At 41.1% G+C, this 26,410-nt stretch overlaps 1 protein-coding gene across 1 annotated transcript in view; it reads left to right on the top strand.

Moving 5' to 3' along the window:
- PCDH15 (protocadherin related 15) overlaps positions 1–26,410 on the top strand; it is an 812,634-nt gene that overhangs the window by 347,662 nt on the left and 438,562 nt on the right. Inside the window, exons 7-8 of the mRNA XM_026651074.1 lie at positions 6,247–6,357; positions 13,808–13,978. Of these exons, the coding sequence (XP_026506859.1) occupies positions 6,247–6,357; positions 13,808–13,978 (282 nt within the window). The remainder of the gene's footprint in view (positions 1–6,246; positions 6,358–13,807; positions 13,979–26,410) is intronic.

Genomic DNA, 26,410 nt, shown 5'->3' with positions numbered 1-26,410 from the left:
ATTTGTTGCACAAGTGTTGCAGCATATGTGTGGGGCCCACCTCTTGTCCTGATCTCCAATTTTGCAGCCAAAATAAAGGTGATAGGCTTTCTTAACCATAGTGGTTATACTGCGCTTTTGTGATGCAAAAGTCACTTCACCACAAACATAGCAGAAGTTATCTCCACTGTTCACACAAGTATGAGGCATCTCTGCTCACTTTGGCTAAACAGAAATGTGTCCCTTTGCAAAATCAAACACTGACAAATAAGAGCGCATGACACTGTATGATTTCTAGAGCTGATATAGGGCAATTTGTTCAGCAGAGTGATGTAAGCTTCGTTATGATTGCATCATCCATGACTTCTAGGAATAACATGATGCAATTCATATCATGTATGATGCAATACCAGCTTCAGATTGCATCATTCATTGTTTTGCCTAAAAAGCAAATACTGTCCAAACCCAGTCATAGATTTATTCATAGATCCAGTCAAAGATGTATTTTAGTCATTTCTGGTTTAAATTGAGATCCCTTCCCTTTATAACTCACTTATCCTCCGCCATTCCCAAGTCAAGGGTCGTATATACTGACCCAATAGCATATCTTGACAACTAGAGCCAATCGACAATTTTAAGCATCATTTTCGTTCTCAGTGATCCAGAATTAGTAAAGTTTGACTACGTTTATTTCAGAAGCATTTTGGCTGTAGAGCAGTGTAATTTATGTAAAAGTGGCCTTGCATTTGTTGAACAAATAATTTACCACATATTATTTAACCAGTTCTTCTGTAAACTCTTCATGGAGATGTTGGTACTGGAAATGTACAAGCAGTTGTGTGTGTGGCAGCCCCAATGAAAATCAGGGCCTGATTTTTATCTAAGAACATGATTATCATTTTTAAATAAACATTTTCGTTGGTTAATTTTTCAATATACCCTCTTACTTTTTTAACTCTAAATTAATTATTAGTTTCTATTTTTGTGTATTTTCTATATAGCCTTTTATTGGTTTGAGACTTGTAAATATTTTTTCTGTGGTTTTATCCCTTTTCATGGAGACTGCTTTAATTTAACTAATGGTAGTAGCATACAAAAAATGAGAAATATAATCTAACATTTTTTCACTCTCAAGGCATGCTGCTTAATTATAAAGGCTGAGACTGTTTAAAACCCATGGTACACAAGCTGATATTCCATCCATTCACTTCACAACAATTTTTTTAAGAGGGTGGTATATGAACCAGTAAAATTTGGGAACCACTGGGCTAGATCATCACCAGCACTATGCAGCCACAAAAGTGAGTATGGAGGTGTAAGGCCACCCCTCTACACTCTTTCGTGGGCAACCTGTAAGCACAAGAGGCAAAAGCAGACTCTGCAAAGCCACTGCTTTCTTGTGACCTCCACACAGATGGGAGGGAGGGATTAGACTGAGCGTTGGCTCTCCCCCCAGCAAGTGCAGCATCCTTGTAGCTGCCCCAAGTGACATACTACAAACAGCTATGTGTTTCCCCTTGCATAGGATAGATTGTGAATTAAGATGTAGCACAAAATACTCAAAGAAGATGCCCATAGTCCTGATAAAGTTGCACACCAAAAATAAGGACAAATTTGGTGGCAATGAAAAACTGATAGGTAGGTAGATATTAACCTCTACTGAAAAGATGCACAAATTTGCATTGTCTGCCTGTCTAATTAAACATTAAAAGTTGTCACACTAGGTGCTCATTCAACAAAGCTCCAATGTTTAGATACTTCTGATGAGAACTTCTTAAGACCTTCTTTTTGTATAAAGAGTCAGGGGTTATATCCATTAGATTTGTCAATATTCGTATTGTCACCTTTTGTAACTAGAACATCTTTCTACCCAGTAAAAGGATGGTATTGGGTTGAACCTTCAGCTCTGGGACCCTCCCACCTTGCAGGGTCCTAGAGCCTGGACTCCAGCCCATCTCTGGAAGTCTATAAAGCAATGAAAAAGCCCCGCAGACTGAGCCTGGCAAGCCTGGGTTGGCTGGCATGGGCCAATCACAGGTTTTTCTTTGCTGTGTAGACATACCCTAAGAGGCCCAGTACAGAACTGTCAGCACAGGGCAGCAGCTGTGAACCCATATGAACCTCGTCTGCTTTCGGGGCCAGAGCAGCCCTGGCCTAATATTAGACAATTCCTCAGGAAAGTCTGTCTCCAGCTTTCTTTGCGCAGCAGTATTGCCAGAATCTCCACAGTGCTGCATGCTCCAGACCCCCTGAGGCACACCCTTCCTGTCCCCAGACCTAGCACATCCCTTATCCCAGGACTTGCCAGGGGTTCCTTGAAGCCTGGATGTCTTCCTCAGTTCCTGTTTTTCACCCATCTGAATCTGGTTCTATTAGGGTCCCTTTATGCTGCTCTGGCACTTTATCTCTCAGGTAAAGGGCCCAGAGCCACCATGGAAATCTCACTCATGGATTAGAAGTGGCATATGCATTTACGTTATGATACTGTACAGTAATCACAGATGTTTGCAGTTATTTACTTAATTCACAACGTCTCTGCCATATATTAGCAAATTCCTTTAAAAAAAATATTGAGGCAAAAGCTGCTGGCTCTCTCTACTGAGTAGAAAACTGCCAGACAGCAGAAACCCAGAAGCACTTACCACACATCTAAATGTTGCAACTGCTGCTCCTACTGCTGAAGTGGAGAACCAATTTCCAGTGACTTTCTTGCATTGTTGAGTACAATGGAGAAAATTGGAGTGTGTGATCATGCACAAAACTGCAGAAGCTAATGCTACAATTGCCTTCAACCAGCATGATGTTCATTGGGCTTCAGAGTTATGGTGTGCAAAAAGGGCTTAGAAATTGTTGTTCAAAGTTGAAATTCAGAGCAACTTACCTACTACTCATGATTTTAAGAGATTCTCCAATTTTCTCTTTAACTTTCCTCCTTCCTTTCAGTCCATACACATAGCCTTGAACCCTTCCTAACTCCTGATTGGACTCCTTGTCTCTTTTAGCTATTTAATATCCCATTCCAACCCATCAGTCACCAGCCCCTTCTTGGTTCTGACCCATTTGCCTAGTTGCTGTACAGCTCTCACCCATCTGTGCATTACTGGTCCATTGGTGGAGCTATGCCTATAAACACCAGCTACCCCCTCATTCAAGCAGTATTATGTTTAAATTGGTACTCACCCTGTATAATCTACTTCATTATCAGTAGGCCACTTGCTTGACAACTCTCTTTGTACTTCTATTTGCTCCCTTCCTAGCCTCCATTCTGACTACCTCTCAGACTTTTCAGAACTCCTGTCCCCTCTCCTCCCAACTCCATCAGCAACATCAGGTTTCTCCCTTTCCCACTCCATTATCACCAGTGGTTGATGCCAGTTCAACCTGGCAGCCTGCCCATCTTCACAACTGCTGAACATTCCCCTGCACAGTCTCTTACATTTTGGGGGCATATCATCAACTGGTATAAAGTGTTGTAGCTCCATTTACTTCAATGGAGTGATACTGATTTACACCAACTAGGAATCTGGTGTTTTTTCCCCCCTATTGCACTCTCCATGCACATTAGCACTCCTGATCCAACCCTTTCATCTCTGTGCACTTGTCCCATCCCAACCCCTACTCTGATTGGTCTCCCATACTACTTCATCCTTACAACATTCCATTCCACAGCAGCAAATGTTAGCAGGACCTCACCCATCTATGGCAGAACTATAGGCCCATTTCATGTTTTCTGAATAGAGATCCATACATGAAATCAGTCCACATCTCCCCTCCTGTGCTGGGTCAATTCACAGAAAATATTTTACCAAAACTCATTTAACTAAAATGTTTTACATATATTAGGCACAAAGCACTATGTTGTATGTGAGTTAAGGTTCCTCTATACATAACAAACCTTACACAAAAGCAAGAAAGTGATAAATTAAGGCATCTGACATGGCATACCTTTTACTCCTCAACACAGAGATGCACACTTCACCTGTAGGAAAACCATCATGCCACAAACCACCTATAACCCAACACCTCTACTGCCTCCCATGACATTGCATCACTTTAGTAGTACTACTATATTTGGGCTAAGTTTATATGACTTTTTTTTTAAAAGTGTGCCTCCAGGAACTCTGTCTGGGTTACATATATATATTTTTTTCATGGCTTCTAATATTTGCCATTTAGAATCTGTTTGTTTTATCTTTTAATATTTTATTTGTTTAAAATAAACACAGCATTGCATTATGGCACATTATTGCACAAGCATCGTTGCCTTATTATTTGAATGCATTAAATGCTAAAGCAGTCATTCCCGAAGTGGTGTCATATAGCAATGTGCTTGATTTGTGTGGGTTTTTTTTTAAATGCTGTAGTTTTAGTTTTATATTAGAGTACTTATTATGAAAACCCAGTAGCCTATTTCTTAGTGCTGGGTAAAGAACATATAACCATGATAGTTTTTAAGCTAAAGTGGATTTTTTTTTAAACTGAAACATCTGAAGCAAAAAAAAAAAAAAGCTTACTTCACTCAAAATCTACACCTGCCTTCAATCTGAAAAGACACTGCTGAGGTTGGTAAAACTAAAATTTAACTTTCAATGACAGTTTTACCATTTTAAAGTTCTTCTTGCCTTGAGGGATATCTAAATTATTCTTCTTTGCTCTTGCTATCTCACTGGCTCTACTTTAGTTTTTCTTCTGCTTCCATATGAAGTGTTTGCATTTCAGTAGATTTTTTTTTCAGTTTGTCTCTCCAACACTGATTATGCTTATTTTTGTCCAAAAAGACATAACTGTCAAATTAAAAGTAAACAGATCAGCAAACAACTGCTATCTATAACATGGCCAACTTGTAATGTGTACCACTTGTTTACTGAAAAATCAGTCACAATTTAAACAAACATTTTCAACCCTGAATTATTCATCATTAGAGGAAAAAAACTTGCCATAATAGTCTGTTTAAGGAAAGAAAATACTTTGTTCTTTTACAAAGCCTTTCATGGATGTATCTTAAAGTATTTTATAAACATTATCTCCACAACATACCTGTAAATTAAATAAATATCTCCATTTTACAGATAGGAAAACCGAGGCACAGAAAGATTCTCAATGTTATAGAGACAGTCACTGACAGAACTGAGAACATGGTCTTGATCAATTGTCTCTAATCCTATGTTTCAACTTCTAGATTATCTTCTTTCAAAATGGGCCGTCAAAGTAAATCAGTTTTAGTCTTATGAAACATGGTAGTTTCAGTACTGTAAAATGGAATCGGTCTATCTAAATAAGTGGAAATATAGTGGAAATAGAATTTCACCTTTGATTTAAATAAGGTGCAAAATAAGTAAGGCACTGCTTAACTTTAATCATATGAATAACTCCATCTCTATCCAGCAAAAGACCCAGTTGGATTTAAGCATGTGCTTAAATGCGTTTCTGAATGGAGGTCTAAATGGGGGTCTCTACTCTACTCTTATTTTTTAACTTTTTGCATCTCCCCACAAAATTGGAAAATGGGGGGGGGGGCGGGGGGAGAGGGTAGTTTTTCTCTTTCCCCTGTGGCATGGGTCACTTGCTGATTTAAACTAGAATAAATGGTGAATTCTCTTTAACTTGAAGTCTTTAAATCATGATCTGAGGACTTCAGTAACTCCGCCAAAATTATGGGTCTATTGCAGGAGTGGATGGGTAAGATTCTGTGTCCTGTGATGTGCAGGAGGTCAGACTAGGTGATCATGATTGTCCATCTGGCCTTAAAGTCGATGAGGCTATGAATCTTTTTTTTATTATCATTATTAAAGTCTCTGATACTTGAAAGTACTTTCTGAGCAGCAGGAAAGCTTCCTTGAATATAGGAAAGGACAACAGGAAGAAGTCAAAGAACATGAATATGTTTTGATAAACAGAAAAAAGTTGTTTTGAACTACCCTATCTGCAGTGTCCATCAATGATTCAAGACTTGTGAAAAGGAAATATAAGAAAGACCAGTGTTCCCAAGTCTCTGCTCACAAGTATCTCATGACATTTTATGAATGGAAGTAATAATACATGAAAAAGATTCTGGTGCCAAGTTACCTACAGAATCTTTATTGTGGGGTCCATATGAAACCCGCTTGATCAAATAAAAATGTACAAAGAACTGATCAGACAAATTAATCACTTCCCTAATATATCCTTGATTATCATACATATAGGTATCCATTGTAAGCTGTCTGCATTATTTAACATTAAAATACAGCATATGAATTCTTATTTTTGTTGTTTTGGCTTTTGCAGACATCCAATAGGACCTTTGACATTCCTCTCACTTTGTCTGGAGCAGTAGTTTTACGGGAGAGACTAAATTATGAAGAAAAGACACGTTATTTTGTTATTGTTCAAGCAAATGTAAGTATGGATTCCAAAACGGTTATTTCTGTCATAGATTCCTCGGGAGCAGGGGATAGGGCATGGGGACGTCTTTTCTACATGTCAGGAGTAGGTGTTCTTTTTCTTAAGTCACCAGTGTTGAAATGTTGCCTAATATCTCTTTAGTCCTTATAATCTTTTACACAGTTTGGCATATTGCTGGTTAGAACAAAGACATTCATGTTGTGAAATAAGACATTCTTTTGGCATGAGGAATAGATTGTATATTTTAAGTATAGTGCATGTAGAAAAGTACATTCTGTTGTTACAGAGAGTTTGTTTTCTGACATATCTAGCTATACTAATGTGATCTGAAATTAGTTTAATGTATCCTTGAGCTTTGAAATGGAGCCTTCTAAAACGAGGCAATTTTTCTTTCAATTCACACTGTATGTGTGTTAAGTGTTTTTTACGGGATGACTAGCAGTGGATAATGCATGCTGAGAATAAAAGTGACATTTAAACTGTATCTAATATAGCTGTCATTGGGAGAAGACTTTAGGTGTCCTTGAAGACAATGAAAGTTATTTTTCCTGTTCTTTTTACAATAAAATTTGTATTTTTAATAAGTGGATGAAAGAATTCCATTCCATTCCTATGCAGCACTTATTAATTCCACACAAATGGTGTAGTGGTTGAACAGGATGCTCTCAAATAACCTTAGAAGTGTTTGCTCCTGAAAATATCTATGTGCATTTGTGCTGCCTTGTTCAACGTTGTGCCAAAGAAAGGAAAGAATCTACTTGAAAATTCACCCTCGTCTTTAATAAATATCTCAGGCTTTTTATAGTAATCCAGATTAAAACAGATTTTAGGCCTCAGAATCTGCAAAGAGGATCACAGTGATCTTTGTCCTTCTCTGGGAGCACCACATGGGACAGAAACTAGACTGGGCTTCCCCTCTCACAAATCCAACACTGTGTCCCAATGGCCCATCCCACCTCACCGCTGGGGACTTCACCTAGGGCTGGAGCTCATGCAACAAGGTTGAGGGGGAAAGAGAGCCAGGGCTGGCTCTCTCCAGCATCTGGTTTTGGTGGCTCATTCTTCCACTTTAGGGACACTAGATGGGGCAAGAGCTCCTCTCAGCTCCTGAGCTGGAAAGACAAAGAGCTTGACTGTGTGGGGCTCCTCCATCACTGACAACCTGCAGGACCTGATCCCAACAGTCCATCCATGCTGGGGGATAACAAACTTCTGTTGCCGCTGCTGCCTGATATAGTTAGTTATGTAGCCTAAATGGTAGTAATCTGTACTGTATTGCTGAGTAATCTCTACTGTATTTTTGAAGGCTCAGAGTTCAAACCTCGCTGATCATATGTGATGGAGGGGTTATTATAGCTGCAGATGTTATTTGCTTTTTCTAGTAGTTTTTAATAATGAAGAAAAAGGTAAATTACATACAAAAATAAGTTAAAAGAATGTTGTTTAGGTTGCAAAGTTAACTATGAAAAAAGTTAGGAAATGGCAGATTTATCATTGCTCCCTCTCTCATTGTGCATATGCATTATGATACTGTCTTTAATTACATACTGTTATTTCCACCGGCCATCTCCCCCATTCAGTGCACAGGATGGATGCACAAGGGAGCTGAATTAAGGTTGCACGGCATTCCCTAGCTTTCAGGTGTTGGACTTTGCAACGTAAATAGCATTCTCTTAAAGTACAGCTTTACCCCGATATAACACTGCACATTCTTCGGCCTGCGCCGCTTCCTGCAGCCCCTATTGGCCTGGAGCGGCGAACCATGGCCAGTGGGAGCCGCGATTGGCCGAACCTGCGGATGCAGCAGGTAAACAAACCGGCCCGGACCACCAGGGGCTTTCTCTGAACAAGCGGTGGACCGGCTTTGAGAAGCACTGACCTAAGTAACACTTCTTGCTGGTCTCTCAGAAATGGGAATGCATGAAGTCCCCCAAAGAAGAAAGAAAGGTTACTAACCAGTAACTGGTTCTTCTTTGGGCATTGATACTTCCTGTGCCTCATGTTTAGCACATGCATAAATCTTTGCAGGATTAATATCATAGTGACCCATCCTATATAATTTCCATAATATAGCTACTTATATGAATGAGAACTACTTGAGTGAGTAAAAGTTGCATGTTTAGGCCATTTTATTAAGATGATGTTAAAAAAAATTGTGAACAGAGTTTGAGCATAGAAGTTTCTGGTTATCAGGGAATAATGTACAGATTATCGAGGGTGCAAAGTTTGGTTTAAGATCAGGTAGCATAAGGAATACATAATTTGCAATATCCCTGATTGGGGGTAAAAGGTTGATGGGTCAAAATACAGGCATTGAGATATGAGGGTATGAAGTTCATATAGTGGCTATGTACGGGTGTGGAGTATAATGAGTAGATATGATGATGAGGATGGATTGACCCTCATTTGGTGAGATTTAATGTTCAGGGAGTTTATGGTTCCAGTTCATATGATCCAATGGAGAAAGTCTCTTGGTCCCTTTCTCATAGTCGAAAAACAATGTCACTCTAGCTCACACCTCCTGGTATTGTCGGTGGCTGGTGATGTGCTCAATGTAGATGTCCCTGGACCATCGGATGGTGTCTGAGACCATGAGGCGCCACATGAGCCGTGCGTAGCGTCAACCGATTCCGCAGGTCCGCAGCACACGGTCGTTGCAGGGGTCCCAAGCGCCCAGGGCTCCGACAGTCAGGGCGTCCATCTGCACCTCGTAGCCCTTCGCTCTCAGGGTGTCAGCCGGGGGGGCGTACTTTTCCAGCTTACGAGCTCGGGCTTCGCGAAATGCCGGGGTCCTGTTCTCAAAAGAGACCGTGACGTCGATGAGGATGATCTTTTTCTGGGCCTCGTTGGTGATGACCACGTCAGGTCATAGCTGGCTCTCGGTACCAGGGATGGCGCAGTTCACGGAGATCTCCCCCAGGCGTGGTGCGATGGCTTTCACCAGGCGGTTCTGAATGGCGTTGTGGCACAGCTGCCAGGCTCTGGAATGGGGTTTGCAGCTGCACAGGACATGGGGCAGGGTCTCGTTGGAGTAGCCGCACTTCCTGCAACGCTTGTCTCGGTTCCCGTGGCGGACGGCTCCATTGAGCGGGACATGCTCAAATCTGGTACTGTAATCAAACAGGAATTGATTTCAATGAAGTTTTGAGTGCTCAGGTGTTGTAGAAGAGCGCTCAGAGAATAGATTATTGACCAAAAAATGCAGTTTTTGTCAACTCAAAACTATTTGCAAATTTGCAGAATGTTTTTGGCCACATTTTTTTCAGGCTGGATTCACAAGGGGACTTAGATGCCATTAACAAAATGGTCAGAGGAGGTAGTAGTTGTGGTGCTCCCCTTATGCCTAATAGCCCAGTGGCTAGCACCTTCACTGAGGCTGTGGAAGTCTGAATTCAAATTCCTTCTCTGGAGCAGGGAATTCAGTGCATGCCTCCCTCTCGCAGGTAAGTACACTTACCACCACACTATAGGGTATTCTGGGATAGGTCTTTGTGTCTCTCCTATTGAAGTTGTTCCACTTTATATAAATAAATAGTCATTGGGCCAGAGAAAGTGAGGATAATTTTATAGTCTAGTGATTAGAGCTCTCACTTGGGAGTAGGAAGACCCAAGTAAAAGTTCCTACTCCAGTTACTATTCATTATTTATACATATTATCTTAAAAGAGAAAGTGGAGTGTGAGGCGAAGATCAGACCAAGTATCTAATTTATCCTGTCTAATGCTTTTCATTCCAGAGGATCAAAAAGTATGTAAATTGCTGTATTAAAAAGGCACCATATCATCCACCATTGAAATGCAACTACTCCTGGGGTGAAGCAGAGAAGTTGTTTCTGTTTAACAATGTACAGCAACATTAGTCATCGTTTTAAGACAGAAGAATATCATAGTCATCTGAAACAAAAAGGGAAATTTTTGCAAGTTTTCACTAGTATTTTCTCCAGTTAATATATTTTTGCTTAATTCTGTTTTTACACATGATCTATTATCAAGATGTAGCTTCAATTACAAAATATACTGTATAAGACACTAAAAAAGATGGCCCCCACTTTGATGAGATTATAAGTTTGGTTGATAAAGGTATCTGTGTTAACATAATACTTAACTTCTGTAAGGCATTTCATGCTCCTATTTAAAAAAAAAATAATAGGACATTTTGATTAAAAATAATTGCACTACACAAAATCAATGTAGCCCATATTATAGGGATAAAATTTGATTGATAGAACTAAATATTACTTGTAAATGGAGAATCATAATTCATAAGGGGTGTTTCTAGTGGGATACTGCAGGGATCTGTTCTTAGCAATTCAGTATCTTTATCAATGATCTGAAAGAAAATATCAAAGACATTGCTGGCAAAATTTGCAGATGACACCAATATTGGTGGCGTGGTAAATGATGCGAACAGGTCAGTTTTACAAACCAATCTGAATCACTTGATAAGGTGATCTCATTTGAAAAGCAGGTTTTTAATATAGCTGAACACCAGGTCATACATGTAGAAATGAGGAATATAAGTCACACTTATAAAGTGAGAGGAAGGTTCTGGAATGCGATGGCAATGAAAATGACCTAGAGTTAATGTTTATACAGCCAGTAAATATGAGGTCACGGTGTGGTGTAGCAAAGATGGCAGTCCCAATCCTGGGTTTCCTAAGCAAGAAAATATCAAATACGAGTAGGGAGGTAGTATTACCTCTGTGTACAACATTAGCAATACCATTACTGAAAGATTGTGTCCAGTTCTGGAGTTCACACTCCAAAAAGGTTGCTGACCAATTGGAAAGGGTTCAGAAAAGAGCAACAAGAATATGATTCAACGTCTGGAAAACATGTCTTATAGGGTATGTCTACCCTGCAAGTGAAGGTACAATTGTAGCACTGGTAGGCTTACCCATACTAACGTTAGTTTAGCTAGTACAGGTAACAATACAGTAACTCCTCACTTAACGTTGTAGTTATGTTCCTGAAAAATGTGACTTTAAGCGAAACAATGTTAAGTGAATCCAATTTCCCCATAAGAATTAATGTAAATGAGGGGGTTAGGTTCCAGGGAATTTTTTTTCACCAGACAAAAGACGATACACAGACACACACACACACAGTATAAGTTTTAAACAAACAATTTAATACTGGTACACAGTGATGATGATTGTGAAACTCGGTTGAGGTGGAGGAGTCAGAGGGTGGGATATTTTCCAGGGAATGCCTTACTGCTAAATGATGAACTAGCAATTGGCTGAGCCCTCAAGGGTTAACTCTCACAGTCTACAAGGCAGCAGGAATGGAAGGAGGGGAGAGAGCATCACAAAGAGAGACACACACTGTGTGTGTGAGAGAGAGATGCGCATTTCCCCTTTAAGTACACTGCTTTGTTAATTAGATCAGCTTGCTGAGACCGCAGCTGCTGCTGCTTCCAGCAAGCTCCTTCTGTCCTGAGTCCTGTTGTGTGTCCCCCCTGCTCTATGGAAGATGGGGTAAGCGGGGTGCAGGAGCAGGAGGGAGGGGGACACCCTGACATTAGCCCCCCTTTTCCTCCCCTCCCCCCTGCACAGCAAGCAGGAGTCTCGGGGAGCAGCTCCAAGGCAGAGGGCAGGAGCAGCACATGGCAGTGGGGGGAGGGACAGCTGCAATTGCTAGCCTGCTGGGCAGCTGCTGCACAGGGAACTTAGGGGAGCGGGGAGCTGCTGGGGGAGCTGATAGGGGGGCTGCCGGTCCACCCTGGTTCCAAGCCCCCACCAGCTAGCTGCAATGGGCTGCTCTTCCTGCAAGCAGTGGACAAAGCAGGTGGCTGCCAAACGACCTTAGAAGGGAGCACTGCACAACTTTAAACAAGCACGTTCCCTAATTGATCAGCAATGTAACAACGAAACAATGTTAACCGGGACGACTTTAAGTGAGGAGTTACTGTAGTAGCAGAGTTGTTGGCATGGGCTAGCAACGTGAGTAAAAAAACAGGATCCCCAGTGTGCTTGTACAAGGGTAACCTGCCTATGCTGAAGCTTATTCCACCTCATCTGCATTATTATTGTCACCTTTGCTGGTAGATTAAAGCTAACACAGCTATGCTTACCTGTGCTACAATCATACCTTCATTGGCCGTGTAGACATACCTACATACCATGGTGATGCATTTAAGAAGCTCAATCTTGTTCTAAAAGTACCTACATGAGGAAAACATTTCTGATACAATACATATCATTAATCTTCCAGAAAAAAATAACAAGAGCCAGTGGGTTGGAAGCTAGAGCTAGAGAAATTCAGGCTAGAAATAGGGTGCATATTTTTAAACATTGGAATAACTTACCTAGGTCTGTGGTGGATTTTACATAATGTGAACTCTTCAAATCAAGACTGGATATCTTTCTAAAAGGTATTCTGTAGCTCAAACAGACGATACGGGTTTGATGCAGAAATTACTGGATGAAGTCCTATGACCAGTGTTATGTAGAAGGTCAGACCAGAAGATTATAATGGTCCCTTCTGGCCTTAACATGTATGAATTAAGGAGAGCACTTTAGCTTATACTTAGGTCTATCACTATTTAGAAAAACATTTTTTAAATGGTTAACACCCCCTGATGTACCTAAATGCTGTGTAGAATAGGGACAGATTTAAGCATGTGCTGAATCAAGGTCATGCTGAAAAGGTAACAAATTAAGATGGGATCATGAATTAGTAGTAGTGATAGTTGTATTTTCTAAGGTCTCCTTCTGCATAATACATTGGTGTATTCAGTGCTTGGGATCTGGGCCTACTAGTTTGAGGGTCCTCAATTTAGCAGAAAGTAATCAAGATTAGAATCTGGCTATTACCTGAATATTACCAGGGAAATAACAAGGAATTATTTTTGAGGAACATGAAAGAAATATTTCTCAAAGGGAGTAGCGGAAATTGAAAGGATTGTCTCTTACCATGTGTTTGTACACTGCCTACCACAAAGGGGTCTAGTCTTAGTTGGGTTCCCTAGCAAGGGCTCATACAGTGAGAGACAAAATCTCCTTATTCACTATGAATTTGCAAGAATTGGCAGAACTGTTGTTGTCTTGCACACATTGAAGTTGGGCAAAGGGAGTTAAATAAACTATTAGAAGAGACACCCAAAGTTTTGATTAATCTTTTTAAAAAAGAACCCATGACTTTTTTGAGGTTTGTCTCATATTTTCTTTAACTTTGGAGGAGAGCAGATTTGATATTGGAAGAGAATGTGGTGTTGTGGCATTCATAATGAGCATGTGGATTTGTATGGTTGTGATGATGGGGAGCATGGAGGTGACGTCAAAGTCAATGCTTCTGTAACTAGCAATTTCCCAGATTTTTCGTGATTGTTTTGACAGGATATGTTCATGATCAATCTTAACTTTAAGTTAAAAAACGTTTTTGTGTGGACCGTGTTCTAAATTCTCCAAATCATATTTATAGAAATACCCTTTTACTCCACAGGACCGGGCTCAAAATCTTAATGAACGAAGAACAAGTACAACCACCCTCACAGTTGATGTGCTTGATGGGGATGATCTTGGACCAATGTTTCTCCCATGTGTCTTAGTGAATAACACTCGTGACTGTAGGCCACTCACCTACCAAGCCAGTTTACCAGAGTTCACTGATCCTGTAAGTACTCAATGAACTCTCTTTCTTGGGTTCTTAATTTCTCCCTCACTCTTTCCTAAACAAGTACCGGTATTATGTTTTTCTACAGACAAAATGGGAAACTATTATACATTTTTGTTAGTTATTGTGTTCCTAATTAGAATAAGTGCTTCCATTTGCAGGCATGAAATACACATCTAGGGCTGAGTCAGGTTCCAGTGGGGTGTGAGCCACCTCGGCACTCAACTTGAAGTTTGCAGATGGAATTGAGAGACAGGGACAAGCTGAGGTCCCTGGGAACAAAGAGGGGACAGGAGCAGAGGGACAGGTTTGATGGGGCAGGGACAGAAGAGGGCAAAGCTGTGGGGCACAAGAGCAGAAAGGTCTTAAAGCACTAGAGCAGGGGTCTCAAACTCAAATGACCATGAGGGCCACATGAGGACTAGTGCATTGAACCGAGGGCCACATCACTGACACCCCCCCTCGCTGCCTCTGGCCCCGCCCCCACTCCACCCCTTCCATTAGGCCCCGCCCCTGCCCCACCTCTTCCCACCCCTTCCCTGCCCCAATCCAACCCCTTCCCCAAAGTCCCCACCCCAGTGCTGCCCCCAGGGTGTGCAGAAAGGGTGCAGGGTGCGCCGGTGGCTCAGGGCAGGGCGTTGGGTGGGGTGCAAGAGGGTGAGCAGTGCGGCAGGGGGCTCAGGGAAGGGAGTGCAGGAGGGGTGTGGGATGTGGCAGGGGGTTCAGGGCAGGGGGTTGGGGTGTGGGATGTGGGAGGGGGCTCAGGGCAGGGGGTTGGGGTGTGGAATGTGGGAGGGGGCTCAGGGCAGGGGGTTGGGGTGTGGGATGTGGGAGGGGGCTCAGGGCAGGGAGTTGGGGTGTGGGATGTGGCAGGGGGCTCAGGGCAGGGAGTTGGGGTGTAGGGTGTGGGCTCCAGCCCGGTGTCACTTACGTAGAGCGGCTCCGGGGTGGCAGCGGTGCGCACCGGGGCCAGGGCAGTCTCCCTCCCTGCCTGCCCTGGCCCCCAGCCCCGCGCTGCTCTGTTCCAGGAAGCAGCTGGAATCCTGTCCCTGCAGCCCCTGGGGGAGGGAGGGGGCTCAGGGTTTCGTGTGTGCGCTGCTCTTGTCGCTCCTCTAGGTACCTCCCATGAAGCTCCCATTGGCCGCGGTTCCCTGTTCCTGGCCAATGGGAGCTGCGGGGGGCGGTGCCTGGAAGGAGGCAATGCAGGAGCCCTCTGCCTCCTTCCCCTTCCCCCCACCCCCCGGCCCAAAGGGGCGTGCTACCAGCTGCTTCAGACAGCGGCGCGGGGCTCGCAGTGCCACAGGGGGCAATCCCGTGGGTAGGCAGAGGGGCGGGGGTGGGTGCGCGGGGAGCCTGGCGGGCCACACGCAAGAGCCCCGCAGGCCACGTGTTTTAGACCATTGCACTAGAGTATGCTGTCCTCCAGAATCTGGAATGGAACCAAGTATTCCTGACAGAAAACATTCTTCTGCTGCCTGGCAAAGAGCTGTGAAACCACTGACAAAGTGTGTGTCTCATTCCCCTTTCAGGCCTGATCTACATAGAGGATAGTAGCTCACTTCTAGTACCTGTTGGTCTGTTAACTCAAGTGGTAGAGGCATGTGCTTTGGATCTAAAGATTCCAACTCAGTGTTATGATTTTAGGCCTAGGTATGTTATGGTCTGGAGGGAGCACCTACATGATTTAACATCTAGTCTCCATGCCTATGCATTGCTTGGCCTCATTGTGGAGAAGGCCAAGAGGGTGTTCATTAGCTGAAATGTCTATACACTAGTGACTAGGACTGAGTCTGCTAATTCATATCACAACTGAATAGCTGTTAACATAAGATAATAATGTTGACTTGAGACAGATTTTAGTCAGTCTCCTACAGATATTTGACTTCATATCCCATTACTAGGAGCACTATTTATGGAAGAAAGAACATTTCAGATATCCTCTATTTGGGTTTTGTCTGTAACTTATGCTATATCAAACAGTCAACATTTTTCTTTCGTTGAAAAAAAATGAAACCTTTTTTGTGAAAATAGCTTTTTGAAGGTACAATGAAGTTGATGAAAGCTATTACTGTTATCACAATCCATTCATATAGTGCTGATTGTCCTATTCCCTGCATTGTAAGTTTAGAATCTAAGGCCCCAGTCCTTCAGGCACTTATGTGTAAAACTTCACTGACACAAGAAGTATTGACTTCAATGGGATTACTCACACAATTTATTCCCATGAGTAAATATTTGCAGGATCAGGAGGACCTAAATTAATGAGGTGAACTTCAAACTTTGCTGGAAATAACATTCTCAAACATAGCAATCTAAGAAACAAGTTGGGGGCAGGCACTTATACAGGATTAGATTTATGCATTGTGTAAATATAGTGACTTCATTGGAATTACATCTGGGATCAGTTTGGCTTATCAGCTTTCAGGAGTACTTCTCTTTGATTTGCTCATATGGACTCTATACTCAAACCAGGATTTTTGCCACTTCTGGCAAAACTGCAGGATTTCATATCCAATATGTTATCCCTGCTATTCACAGTTGGCTAAATAGGACATGATGATTCTAACTGTATAATAGCAAAACTTTTCCTCCACTAAGCCTTCAAAATCCTAAACTAATTCTTTTATCTTTTCAACTTTTATCTGACACTTCTTAACCTTCTGGGAGAGTTGGAAATGGTTTGCTAGTTACCTCTGTGGTTTTCATTGACTTCATAGGCCACTCCCAAGCTATTGGCAAAGCTTGAAGCCTTTTTTGCAGTGCAGACCGAGTTAGAAGCAAGTTAACCGTCCACTAAAATAATGAAATAGCAGAACTAGGTTATGGAAAAAATGCACTTCAAAAAGGCCATATCTATTACACAAGTTTAAAGATTTATAAAAAGCACAGTATGGTTTAACTTCTTCCTTATAGATCAAAATAAAACTAGCTGTTCATAGAAGAAGCTAAGAGCAGATTCTGTAGTAGATAACCTGCAACACCACTGTTGTTATGGAGAACTCTTAGATTATAAAAGGATTAATTGGTTCCACAGCAAACCATTTCAGTAAAGAAGCTAAGGACAGAATGGACCATGAAAACTGAAATACCTTTTCACATCACTTTGTCATCAGTTGAGGTACATAAACAGGGTGTTAGAGAAATTTGTTTTCCCATCCAGCGAAGCATAAGTATGTGAGGCGTCCCAATTGCTTCAATAGGACCACTCATTTACTTAAGTTCAGCATCTGTTTAAATGTTTTGCTGGAAAAGGCCTTGCATTGTTCCCATGCATACTTAAGGCCCATCATTTTCAGTATTTATTGATTTTTTCCCCAAAAAAATCCCTAGGTCTTGAAAAAAACAGTATTCATGGTTTTACCAATTATCACCCAAATTTTGGCTCTTTGGGGACCGGGTGCCCCCTTGCAGAGTCCCAACCAGACTTCAGTGTGGACTTCCACTCCCCTCCTGATCCTGGCCCTTCCGCATGGCCTCGTCCATTTCCTATGCACAATATATGTCCTGTTTGTATTTCAGCATTGTTGCAGATGGGTTACTTTTCTTTACAGTGAATAATACAGGAAATAATAATGAATCCCAAACAATGAAGTTTTAAGCTTAAATTATGTCGCTACAGCTGCTTGGATGAAGATGTTTCATTTAAAAGATAGTATACTCCACTGAATTGACCCTAAAATAAAGCATTTATAAGCACAGTATTAAATGTGGTTGTAGTAATAATCATTTTTTTTCAGTCTTCTAAGATTAATTATCTTTAGCTGGCTTCTGTCAAAGCTTTCTCTGATGTAAAACCCAGATTATTTTTTCGAATGTAATTATTTTCTTTAGTGACTCTAGAGCAGCTTGTTACATTGGCAACATGGAAGGAATCCACATAGGGTGTACTTTGTTTACTGTCTTTGGCTGGAATGATAGAAGAAACAGGCAAAATTAATGGGCTACTTTGTTACCAGAGAACTGATTTATTTATACCCCAAACAATGTCAGGGTTCATATTATGCCTTCTAGGACTGGGATTGATTCATGCCAGTATTATTAACAATGTTAAATCTGCTGCAAGCTGTATTTAGGGCTATATAATTAGTATTTATACACCTGTAGAAACATGTTCTAGGTCCTTGCTGCTTGCAAGGGATGAATACCAGCTGCCCCAAAACTGCCAGTTTCTCAATCAGACCAACAAAGGGTATCAGAGGTCTTTCTTTTTCTTTCTTTCTTTTTTTTCATATTTGCTTGTTGTGAGTAAAATTATATGTTTATAATAGCAATACTGCCCTTTCAGACTTTAAGGTACTGTTGTTAACCACTCAGTTTTGGCAGTATTTAGGACTCAAGGTGAAACAAATTCTCGGAAAACTGGTAATGGATTGTTTGGGACTGACATTTCTGCAACACCACCACCAATGTTTTACCTTAGTAAATTATTGTAACTAACTCTTTAACACTATAATCTGAGTTTAAGGTAGTGTGAAAATCATTATTAATAACATTAAGCTGCTGTGATGTTGTGTGACAACTCTGTAAAAAGGCCAGAGCATTAAATGCTTTGGCAGCAAACTCATAGCTAAAAACAAAAACAAAAAACTGTGGGCTTGATCCAATGACCAGAAGTCCTTCCATTGACTTCAGGGGGCTTTAAATCAGGTCCTAAAGGGGAGAGCAACCTTTAAAAAAGCAAAGATAAAAATCATACAAATGTGACACTTGTTCAGACCTTTATCCGGGAAACAGAACATTCTGAGCCAGTGGTTCTCAAACGTTTTTTTTCACGGACCACTTGAAAATTGCTGATGGCCTCGGCGGACCACTTAATGATCTTTCCAAATATTGTTTGTACCGTTAGCTAACTATTGTAAAGCACTTTGGATAAAAGCACTATATTAAATAAACCTTAATAATAATAACTTTTTTTGTTCTACAAATAAAAGCACACAACTTATATTTTAATATCAGTAGTCTTACCTTTCTAATGCGATGGATGTGCCCTTTCTCTCCTGCTGTGGCAGCCCCTGAGCTGGGGCTGGGAAGGAGCAGGGTCTCCCTCTCTCGCCCACTACAGCAGCCCCCGTGCTGGGGCTGGGAAGGTGGGGGGGGTCTCTCACCCGCCACAGCACCCACAGAGCTGAGGCTGGGAAAGAGGACCATCTGTCCCCGGCAGCCGCAGCCCTGGAGCTGGGGAAAGTCGCCTCTTTCTCTGGCCACCGGAACCCTGCACATCCCAAATTCCCCCCACCCCCTCTTCTCACGCCAGTGCCCCCTCCCACCTCCCACCTATTTCCCCCAAGGCCACCACCTCACCTTACATGTGCATCTTCTTCAGGGTCCAGGCACCTAATTAGTGGAGCCATGCCTGCGCGACTCCACTAATAAGGTGAGTGGCCCTTCATTCTCTCATGTGCATCCACCCAGGCGCGCATCTTAGAGGGAACTATCCGCGGACCACCTGAATGGAGCTCGCGGATGACTGGTGGTCCGTGGACCACAGTTTGAGAACCTCTATAGAGTGAGCAACAAATTCTGTTCTCAATTTCATGTATGCAAAGCCTTTATTTTCAAGTGAAAGCAGAATTGGGCCCAATTTTTTTAATCAGATAAAAAAAGTCTATAGAATTATACATGAATGACACAGTAAAGATGTTATTAGGACTGAGGGTAAATTATTATTATTATTATTATTATTGGCTACATATAAATCCAAATAGCTGCATTAGTGCCTAATGAAAATCGGAGTCCTTAAAGAGCTCATTGAATAGGACCAGAAAAGGCAGTCAGTTGTCTCTCCTTCCTTAACTCTCGAAAGTCCCAGATACCTTAACCTAGGAGCAGATTTCGAGTGGATTCATGGGTTCATTGACACCCACAGATATCATGAAACTAAGAATGAAAAACCTGAGTGATGCTGTGATCCCATCCACCAGGTTGCAGTGCCCAGAATGGAGAGCTGCTACTGTGGGTTGTCAGTGCCACCCTTGACTACAACTCAAAATCATGTCAAAGAAGTATTTAGTATAGTGTACCCATTGAATCAGGAGGCTATGTGCACCCCATCTTTAGCCTCAGAGTAGCATTCCTCATTGCCCTAAATCTACCTCTAGTCTCTGTTTTGCTGTATTTGGTCCCATGTAACTTCTGGCCAGATTATTATATTTCTCCAGAAGAAAACTATAATGGTTTTTGTTTCATCTTGAGTGAAAATCTTGTTTATTTTTAATCATTACTTTAGCTCTGTATATTCTTCTTATTACACATGTGTAGTCCTTTCTAAATCCTGCTAAATTCTTGGCCTCAATGATATCTTGTGGCAACGAGTTCCACAGGTCAATGATGTATTGTCTGAAAAGTATTTTCTGTGGATGAATGATGTATTCTAGATCCAGATTAACCAAGTTCACTAAAGGATCAAATTGCTTTGCACAGATTCCAAATTGTCACTCTTGCATCTTCTCCTTGAATGATTATACTCCTGCTGTGAATTGAGATTGAGTTCCTAGAGAAAACCATGTGATTCATGCTGGGTATATTTTATTTTTACTATTTCTTTATCTGATAGGTTTGAGTAAAGTTAAATATGTTTCAAGTTTGTTGAGGAATAATTCAGCAGGTGAACAATCAGTAACAGTATATTAAGTTCATTAGACCTTTAGTAAAAAGTTTACAAGACAAGATTAAAAAATTAATCTCATTTTGTCCTAAGTAGCACTTTTTGTAAGGTCCTGTACTTGTAGTTCCCATAGAGATGGGATCGTAAATAATAATAGAGAATGTTTAATATGTTTCAGTAAATTGCTGGAATTCTTTTGAATAAAATTGTTTCACTGTCAAGTTTCCTTTTCCTCAAGCTGTTCATCCATCCATATAAAATATTAACACTCCATGGTGCCCTTATGGAATTTTTTTTGCCCATTCAAATTAGGACTTGTTACTTTGTATGACTGTAAGGCACTAGACGAGGTTATTGCTTATGAATGTACCACCATGGTAAAGTTTATTATTTCCCCAGATATAGAGGTTCTTTTGTTCTGTACCTTTATATTAACTGTTGTACATTCTGTTTATTATCTTTGTGTTTGTGTCACAAAGTGGGATGGGCCTTTAAAGAAGGTGGGTTTAGCTGCACCTATGATTAATTAGCTATATCCCAGATGATGGGTCTGAGGCCAGAGATATCTGCAGGACATCTGGTCCTTAGATAAAAGGCCAACAAGCAGCTTCCGGTGAAAAGTAAGCTCCTTTAGAAGTCCCTGGGGCTGAGGAAAGGACCAAGCTTATCTGTCTGACTTAGGTTGAAACATTTTTTTTTTAAATAAAACTCTGCAAAACAGGGACAGAAATCAGGTTGGTTTTGTGAGTGCTATCTGATACACTGGCCAATGAGTTGGATTACCAACTTACAGTTTACCTCCAGAAATAGCTTCTCAACAAGACATTCATACAATGCAATCCAGGGCTCGAAAGCATAGAAATATTATCACCTGGAGTTTGCTAAGTAAACGTATTTGTTCTATTGAGTATTCTTCCTTAACTACAATACAAATTAAGGGCTACAAAGTTTCCTTGGCCACAAAGTTGGTCAGCCATTCATAGTGTACTTTTATACGTAAGACAGGGCAGAGATTTTCCAAGTCAGTGAAACAAATGTTTTCTCAGAAAAGATAGGTTATTGCTACTTATATAGCAAGAGAAAAACTCATGCCTACCACATGAAGTTCAACAGATAAACCATCAAGATTAGCATGCTCTGCCGATTTACCATATTTTGAAACTACATGACAAATAAGATCAATACCAGTCGTTGAATCCTCAATACATTTCAGCGTCGGTATGGCTGATTTGGAACTTAGAATACCATAAATGGTTTATGTGAATTTTGTTTCAGAGAGATATATGTAGAATTTTCATATTTGAGACCCTTTTTCAATTTTTGTGTATTTTTAGTCACTGCTTGTTGAAGTTCTAGAGACAAAGGCAATGGTTTCTCTTTGCCATCTTCATGTAGTGTTATAGCTCAACATCATATGGTGAGGCACTTCAGCAATATGGACTAAATTATGATGCGATACACCAGTGCATAGCTAATGTATCACATGATAGCTCTTTCCATTCATTGAAAACATTGTTTGAGCTTTTCCAGAGCTGATCCATTTCTAGTAAGTAATGTATTTTAAAGTTTTTTAAAAATTAACAAAATAATATAACAGATCTAAAATTGGTTAGCGTTCAGAAATATTTTTCAGTTGTGGTTCCTAGACTTATGACTGCAATATATTAGAATTTAGGTGCAATCCTTTATCATCTATGGCATGCCCTAGATACTTTATATTCAATTCTATACTGACTTGGGTTTTGGTGATGGGTTCACACAAGCCTGATTGATTGCGGCCAGGGGAGGGGAGAGCAGGAGGCCTACAATAGCCTAAGGGATTGATGGAGATGGGACCCATGCAAGCTTGAGTCATTGACAGTGGACAGGGTTGGGGCATACAAATCTAATTGAAGGGAAAGGTAGCTGGGCACATGCAGGCCTGATTGTCAGTCGAGGTGTGTTTGGGCCCATGCAAACTTGACTTTAGTGGTAGATGGGCCCACACAAACCTGAGTGATGATGGAGGCTGGGTATATGTAAAACCTTCTCCATCATGAGCTACACTTTTCCATCAGCTTTTGTTCTACAACAGAAAAGTGTGTATACATAGCTGTTGATATATAAAATATTCTCCATTAGCTGCAATTCTGTCCCCAACAGCTCTGCTTACCACCTCTAAATCTCGATAAACCATTATAAATACACAGAAAATGAATATACAAAAACTTTGGGAGAAATTAGGTTTGGTAAAAACAACATACCTTTACAGAATCAAGGAAAAGAGTTCAGCCAACTAACAGTACATATCCTCTTCTCCACCCATAGGCATGCACCTTACTCCTCTTCTTCAACTGCTTGTACCTATAGGTACTCCACCTTAGGTGCACATATGTTTCATGCACTTTTGCCAGCTGGTTTTGTATGATCTGCACATGCGTCCTAAGTATCCTTATTCCCTGTACCAAGTTTATATATGGCAGTTTGGGACCTGCTGCCACTCATTTCCTTCTAAATGGCTTCAGGCCTGATACGTAGTGATGTGTTGTCTGCATAGTTTACATACCTTTAGTAAATTTTGATAGTTTTAGCTCGTTTTAGAGTAGTTTTAGCATTAGTGTTCAATAGTAGTTTCTTTGTAGTGTAAATAGTTGAACTGAGGGATTTCAGGCCTTACTTTCAATTGTTCCCCTTATTTTGACCTCTTCCCCCCCTGCATTCTTCCCTTGGATGGGGGACGTTTTGGGAATGACATTTTTTTTTCTTTATTTGAACTTGGGGGGGAATCGCTGAATCCCCTTGAAGTCTTGTGACATTTTTAGGAGGGAAGTTAGCCCTGTGAGCAATAACTCCAGTTGTTTATTTTGTTTAGGGAAAGCCCATATTCCTTCATATTGTAACATTTGCAGTCTTTTAAAATAGAATGCTAAAAGAGATCACAGAAACAAATGTGAGGATTTCTCTCATGGAGTCTTTAATAAGACCTTTGTCAGAACTAGACTCTTCTGACCCAACCTGTACGTGGAGAGACGAGTACTCAGGGTGCCCCACTGAAGTCAGACCCCTCCAAGACTCCATCATCTGGTGGGTCTCAGGGCAACCTTTGGAGACAGGGACAAGGACTACTTACAGGCATAAGAGGCCTAGATCTCCTTCTGCAGAAGTTGAGAAATGAAAGTGGCCAAAATCTTGAAATTTCATGTTTGGGCCCAATTGCAGCTTTGTTGGTACCATCCTGGGTACACAGTGCAGGATGGTACTGGCATCAAAGACTGGTTCAAGTGCTGTGATAGGGACTAAGGCTGTTATGAAGAACAAGTCATCTTCTTCAAGGCATACAGTACCAGTTGCAGCCAAGACCATAAGGATAACAGTACTGATCTTGATGACCGTCAGATACTACAACACCCACTAGCCATTAGGCACTGAACACTTACTCGGCAGCAATTAGACTTTAGGTACTGATCTGTTCAGACTTGACCCTGCTGCAGGGAATGTTTATGCTCCATAAGGACCTTATGGCTACTGAAGAACCAGAATTTCCCTGGTTGGCAGGTGAAGTGCAGTTATCCCAGGTTCCAATTGTATCTAAATGATTGCCCCATACAACTTCATCTTCTACAGCACCTCCATTTGCCTCTGAAGAATGTTCTGAATCAGACTCTCAGTCCAGCAAGCAGGGCTCTCCAACCTATTCCCGAAGAGCCCCTTCTTCAGGATCCAGATCTGAAGTGGGGTCAGTGACATCTAAACAGGGCAGAGAGTCATATCATCACCCTCCTATACTCTGGAATGACCCACCTCGGGTATCCCCATCTTTTTCATATGACCTACACAATGGCCATACTGGAACCAATGGGATTTGTATAGGGAGCAATATTTGAGCTTCTAGTCATCCAGAGAGAGTGGATAAGAGGGAAAAAAACCTGCTCCTCCATAGGATGTTTCACATCTGTCCCTGCAATACATTTAGAGACATCTGAAGAGCAGGAGCATAAGGAGGATAAAGATATTGTATCTCAAATAAATACATCACCATCTTCCCCTGATGAGGCAGTAATGCCCTCTCTCTCCCCATGCAGATGCTTTTAAACAATTTCAGGGAGTAATGAAAAGGGTAGCTGAAACTTTGCAGGTACAGGAAGAAGCCCTTCATAAATTCTACGCTCTTGTTTCAGGTTGCATAGTCCCACCTATTAATGAGACTTTACTAGAGCCAGCCAAAATCATTTGGCAAACTCTTGCCACAGGAACACCTACCTTCAAAAGGGCTGATAGAAAGTACTATGTGCTGTCTGAAGCTTCTGAGTACCTTTACTCCTATCCCATTTCTAATTATTTGGTGGTCAATGCAGCCAATGAAAGGAATATACTGGATCACTGAAGATCAGGATCCCATGGCAAAAATCAGAAGCATCTCTGCCTCTTTGGGTGCAAGTTATAGAAAGTGGCTAGAAAATGCCGAGCAGAACATCAGGATGGAAGAAACACAAACCTCTTCTTCATTAGCTACTACACTAAACACAGAGGAATAGACATCCTTATAAATCTTAATGCAGTAGTTAGGAACTATGCCCTGAATGAAATGCCCATATTCCTTAAAGTAGACTTTTTGGAGGAATCAACTTTCATCTAAGGGTTATAAGTAGGGCTTCTGGTTTTAGGTTTTAACTGATAAACACTGATTAAAACCCCGATATAAAAAAGAGAGAGCGAGACAGGTGGGGGGAATGAGAATAGTGTTTTTCCAATAAACAGCAGAAAAAAAACCACACGAGAAATGGTTACTGGTATGGAAGGGCTTGTCTATATGCAGCAGTAGTGCAAACTACAGGGGTGTGATTTCTAAAGCTCACTAACATGTTGTGCATTAATTGTAATTGGTCCATGTAGATTGTGCTGGTGTGCCCTAAAAGTTTCCCAGTAATCTTTAAAACAGTACTTTATTAACTTTGCCATGTAACTTTGGCAGTACTTTGCCACATTAGGCAACATTACAAAGAAATTATTTATTACAGTATATACAAAGAGTTCCCGGACAACCCCAATTTTTGGACATCTACATAAAACTCAAAAATTGCTAAAAATACCCCCCTACAGATCAATTATTCCCCAAAACAGAAGCCTTACTTCTGAGGTATCTATACTGATGTCCTATGTTTAGTGTAGGAGCGGCTGCACCCAGAGTCTTTGGGGATATGTGGATTGTTTGTGTACACTGGGTTATGCGGCTGGCATTGTTCTAGGGGTGCTGATCAACTGCTTTTTCCCATCCTGCCATCAAAGATCTTTATAGAGTTATGGGATGCAGTGCATATACTTAATGGAATCAATAAATATAGTAAAATAGATTAACCTTATACCCTTGAAGATGCAGAGAGGGGCAATGCCAGACCCAAATATAGTGTAGCCATGCTACAGCCCCCTTGAAAATTGTAAAAGTAACATTTGCAGGCAGTTGTGTGATCTGGAGAGAAGTAGGGAAAATTGGAGCTGAAGTGCAAAGGGTTCCGTTTAGAGAAAAGTATTCTATATAACCTGAACCTTCAAGTAAAAAAATATTTCTACAACCTCCAAACCAACCGCTAACTCCTGTAAATGGAACCCTGTGAAAATCACTGTTCTGTAGCCATATGGGTTTAAACTACAAGGATAATTCATAGGGACAATATCCATGTCAAATCTAGTCAGTTTTTAAAATATATATTTCAAAATAGTTCTGGCTACTACGCCTGTTTCAGTGGTTGTTGTTTTAAAACCATATTTTCCTGTTTTACTCAATATTTTTCTCTCCTTTTACTGTGTGGAACAAAAACAGATGGAAACTGCCTGTATAGGGGTAAAAGTGA

The sequence above is a fragment of the Terrapene carolina genome, unplaced genomic scaffold, assembly GCF_002925995.2.
Source record: "Terrapene carolina triunguis isolate 2854851 unplaced genomic scaffold, T_m_triunguis-2.0 Scaffold95, whole genome shotgun sequence".
In the NCBI taxonomy this organism is placed as follows: domain Eukaryota; kingdom Metazoa; phylum Chordata; order Testudines; family Emydidae; genus Terrapene; species Terrapene triunguis.
This window is presented reverse-complemented; position numbering and strand designations above follow the sequence as displayed.